We start from the raw sequence: 3,631 nt of genomic DNA, 5'->3' as shown, positions 1-3,631 counted from the left end.
TACAATTTTTCTGGAACAAATAAATAACAAAATCGGATTTAACGTGGAAAATTATTTTAATATACTAAATTTGAAAATTTTGACGTAATGTTAAAATCTCAACATGTGACAGCAATAGGGAAGACCTTACAAAAGTAGATAGAATAACAGTTATAGGACCTCTCTCTCTCTCTCTCTTTCTCTCTCTCTCTCTCTCTCTTTCTCTCTCTCTCTCTCTCTCTCTCTCTCTCTCTCACTCACACACACGTACACAGATAATAATAACAAGTTTAAAATGGTGTATAGCATACATGTATGTATGTATGTATATGCATGTGTGTGTGTCAGTGTGTGAGTGTTTCATCTACCACTTCTCGCCTTAAAGCTACGCATTCCTCACAGACACTTATGTGTGTATAGATCAACAACTCCTGCACGGATTATGGGGTAAGTTTCAACGTGGTTTGTTTTTAATATATTATACTACTGTTTTCTTACGTCTTAAAAAAAAAAAAATGATGCATATTTGGCAGAATGGTCTGAGGATTGGAAAATCCTGGATGGAAGTTGTTGTGTTCACTGTAGTTATGCCCAAATCATACTAATGTCAACTGTTTTTCGTCAATTACGAGGTTGAAGGCGAACGTGTCAAATAGGGACAGCACTTTTTGTCCCCATCAAAATCTCTTGTAATTCATGTTTTCAATGAATTTTGCAAAATTTTGCAAATTAAAAAAAAATAAACAAACTTTTGATTTTCTACCACAGTCAATTTTTTTTGCTTTCATTTTATTATTATTTTACGGAGATTATGTTTCTAAACAAGAAGTTAATTATATCGAGTCCAGTACTCAACTGGTACTTGTTTTATCGATACCGAAAGGATGAAAGATAAAGTCGATCTCGGCAGAATTTGAACTCCGAACGTAAAGACGGTCTAAACGCCGTTAAGCATTTTGCCCAGCGTGCTACCGATTCTGCCAGTTCACTGCCTTTTTTCATTTTATAATCAGTCGAAAGATTACTAAATAAACTGTCAGCAAAGTACTGGGGTTGATTTAATCAATTAACCCCTTCTTGATCCTAAATGGAGGCGCAATGGCCCAGTGGTTAGGGCAGCGGACTCGCGGTCATAGGATCGCGGTTTCGATTCCCAGACCGGGTGTTGTGAGTGTTTATTGAGCGAAAACACCTAAAGCTCCACGAGGCTCCAGCAGGGGATGGTGGCGAACCCTGCTGTACTCTTTCACCACAACTTTCTCTCACTCTTACTTCCTGTTTCTGTTGTGCCTGTAATTCAAAGGGTCAGCCTTGTCACACTGTGTCACGCTGAATATCCCCGAGAACTACGTTAAGGGTACACGTGTCTGTGGAGTGCTCAGCCACTTGCACGTTAATTTCACGAGCAGGCTGTTCCGTTGATCGGATCAACAGGAACCCTCGAAGTCGTAAGCGACGGAATGCCAACAACAACGACCCTAAATGTATGGTCTTGTATCTATAAAAATTGGTAAATTTTTACAAGTACATCTGATGAAACGTTGTGTTAACAAAGATGAGGACAAATATCCGTCAAATGTAAATAATGTAAATAATATACTTTTAGCTGTTTCACACATTTTTAAAGAAGAGTTTATCATTCTTCATCTATTCTGCCCAGACTTCGTTAGCACTAAACTTTAGCATCTTCACTTATTCTTTTCAAACTTGTTTCAATTTTCAATCTAATGTAATCCACACTCTCAAAATGGTATTTCTGCAAAATGCTATCTAAAAATATAGGTAAAGAAATGGGACTAATGCAGTTTCACACTTCACCTTCAAAAATGCATTTTTAAAAAAACTTCTTCAGATTCCTAGGTTTTATTGAGATGTCGAAGATTACAAATATGCAAAAAAAATTTTTGTTAATGGTAAAGGTGCACTTGTAAAAATTAGAGGTTTAACCAAAAGGTAGTTCCATTGATTCCGAAATAGGGCATTGATATCGCCACACGCATGCACACACATATATATATACACACACATACATATATACACACACATATATACACACATACATACACACATGCGCGCGCGCACACACACTAAAGATAACGAAAGAATACCGTCCGGGTACGTTTTGCTCAACAAAGACGGTGCAGTGTGGCTAGGGAGATTTGGCTGTTATTTCTAAAAGGACGAGTGCTGCTGGAAAGGTTCCCTTGCCAACAAGTACTGACCCCCGTGTAAAAATTTGCCAAAAAAAATTTTCCCTGTGAAATTTGGGTGGGGCGGGGATGGGGTAACTTTCTGTGTGAAATTAGGGGGTGGGTTTCCGAGGGTTCCACCCCACCTCCATTTTCCGGACAAAAAAGGCGTTTTGTGGCATATTAGGAGCTCGCCGTAATTCATTCTATGAAAAAAGAAAAATTTCCAAAATATCCGGGGGTGGGTGGATGGGTGGGTGGTTGACGGCTTCCTCCTCTTCCGAACCACCAAAGTAAGGTATTTGCGGGTAAGTAGGAAGTTGATTCCATGCGATAAATCCGAGTTTTCCTTATTCAATTATATTATTTCTAAATTAGAAACCAGTAACTTATATAATTTCTGATATAATAAATAAATAATTTCTAATATGGGTGCATATTTTTGAAGGAGAGATGTAGTCGATTTAATCGATACCTAGTATTTAATTAGTATTTTATCCTCTCTGATCAAGAGCACTTTGTCTTTCCATTACTCTATCGATTCTACCAGTCTGCATACCGAAATAAAGAGGCATTAGTTGTTTAAACCCCAGATTAGCTCTCATCGAGTAGATTCTACATAATAATCATCTAATATATGGCCATCCCTGCTTTAATATATGATCACCTTATATTTAAAACTATGTTTGTGTGTGTGTGTGTGTGTGTGCCTGTCTGACGCTTTTTTCATTACTCTGCAACGAACTTTTTTCAGTAGCATTTTTGGCATGATCAAATAAATACTATAGAGTATACACCTCACATTTCGAAATGAAAATATTGAAAACAAGGAAAAGAAAAAAAAAAAAACGAATACATCCATGTGTGTGTAACCCCCCCCCCCCAAAAAAAAACTTTGGGCTATCTTTGTGCAATGTGGGACAGTTAAATTTTGGACTTAATATGAAGGAGGTTTGGTCGTTATTTCTAGCAGGCCATGTGACCATGTATAACCATGGTGGAGAACTTTTTAGTAACCAGGTTGAACAAGAGAATGATGACTGCAGGAATAAGAGCACGTGTGGGAGTGCATCAGCCCCGAGAAAAATAATGACTTAGCAATTTCGGATCTTTTCTGTTTGGCTGCCAAGATTTCAAAAATCAAAGTTTATTGAAAATTTTAAAATTTGGTACATTACTGTAGTTTTCCAAGCTGAATTGCTGGAGTTATTTCACTTCTTCCAGGAAAAAAATTTAAAAATAGTTATAGAGGTTTAAAGTTTGATAATTTTCACCTTGGAACTCAATTGCTTCAAAGTTTTTTTAATAATTGGTCAAGATTAGCCATCTTGGATCGAAAGATGACTCGAAAGCTCGGTCAGTAATTGAGGCTCCAAGAAATCACCACACTGATGAGGGAGGAACCGTGGTAGAGGGGAAGGAAACCGTAAACAGGTTTTACAGTCTGCTGATGTGGCTGGATG

At 37.5% G+C, this 3,631-nt stretch overlaps 1 protein-coding gene across 2 annotated transcripts in view; it reads left to right on the top strand.

Moving 5' to 3' along the window:
• Positions 1-3,631, top strand: part of LOC106872257 (inosine-uridine preferring nucleoside hydrolase) — a 40,267-nt gene that overhangs the window by 7,168 nt on the left and 29,468 nt on the right. Inside the window, exon 1 of one of the 2 annotated variants that reach the window (XM_014919204.2) lies at positions 212-426. The exons of the other annotated variant lie outside the window; for it this stretch is intronic. Coding sequence (XP_014774690.1) covers positions 422-426 — 5 coding nt within the window. The 5' untranslated portion in view covers positions 212-421. Of the gene's footprint in view, positions 1-211; positions 427-3,631 lie in introns of those variants that run through there. 2 annotated transcript variants of the gene reach the window in all.

The sequence above is a fragment of the Octopus bimaculoides genome, chromosome 22 (genome assembly GCF_001194135.2).
Source record: "Octopus bimaculoides isolate UCB-OBI-ISO-001 chromosome 22, ASM119413v2, whole genome shotgun sequence".
NCBI classification, from domain to species: Eukaryota; Metazoa; Mollusca; class Cephalopoda; order Octopoda; family Octopodidae; genus Octopus; species Octopus bimaculoides.
The sequence above is the reverse complement of the archived record's forward strand: the minus strand, read 5'-3'. Positions and strand labels throughout refer to the sequence as shown.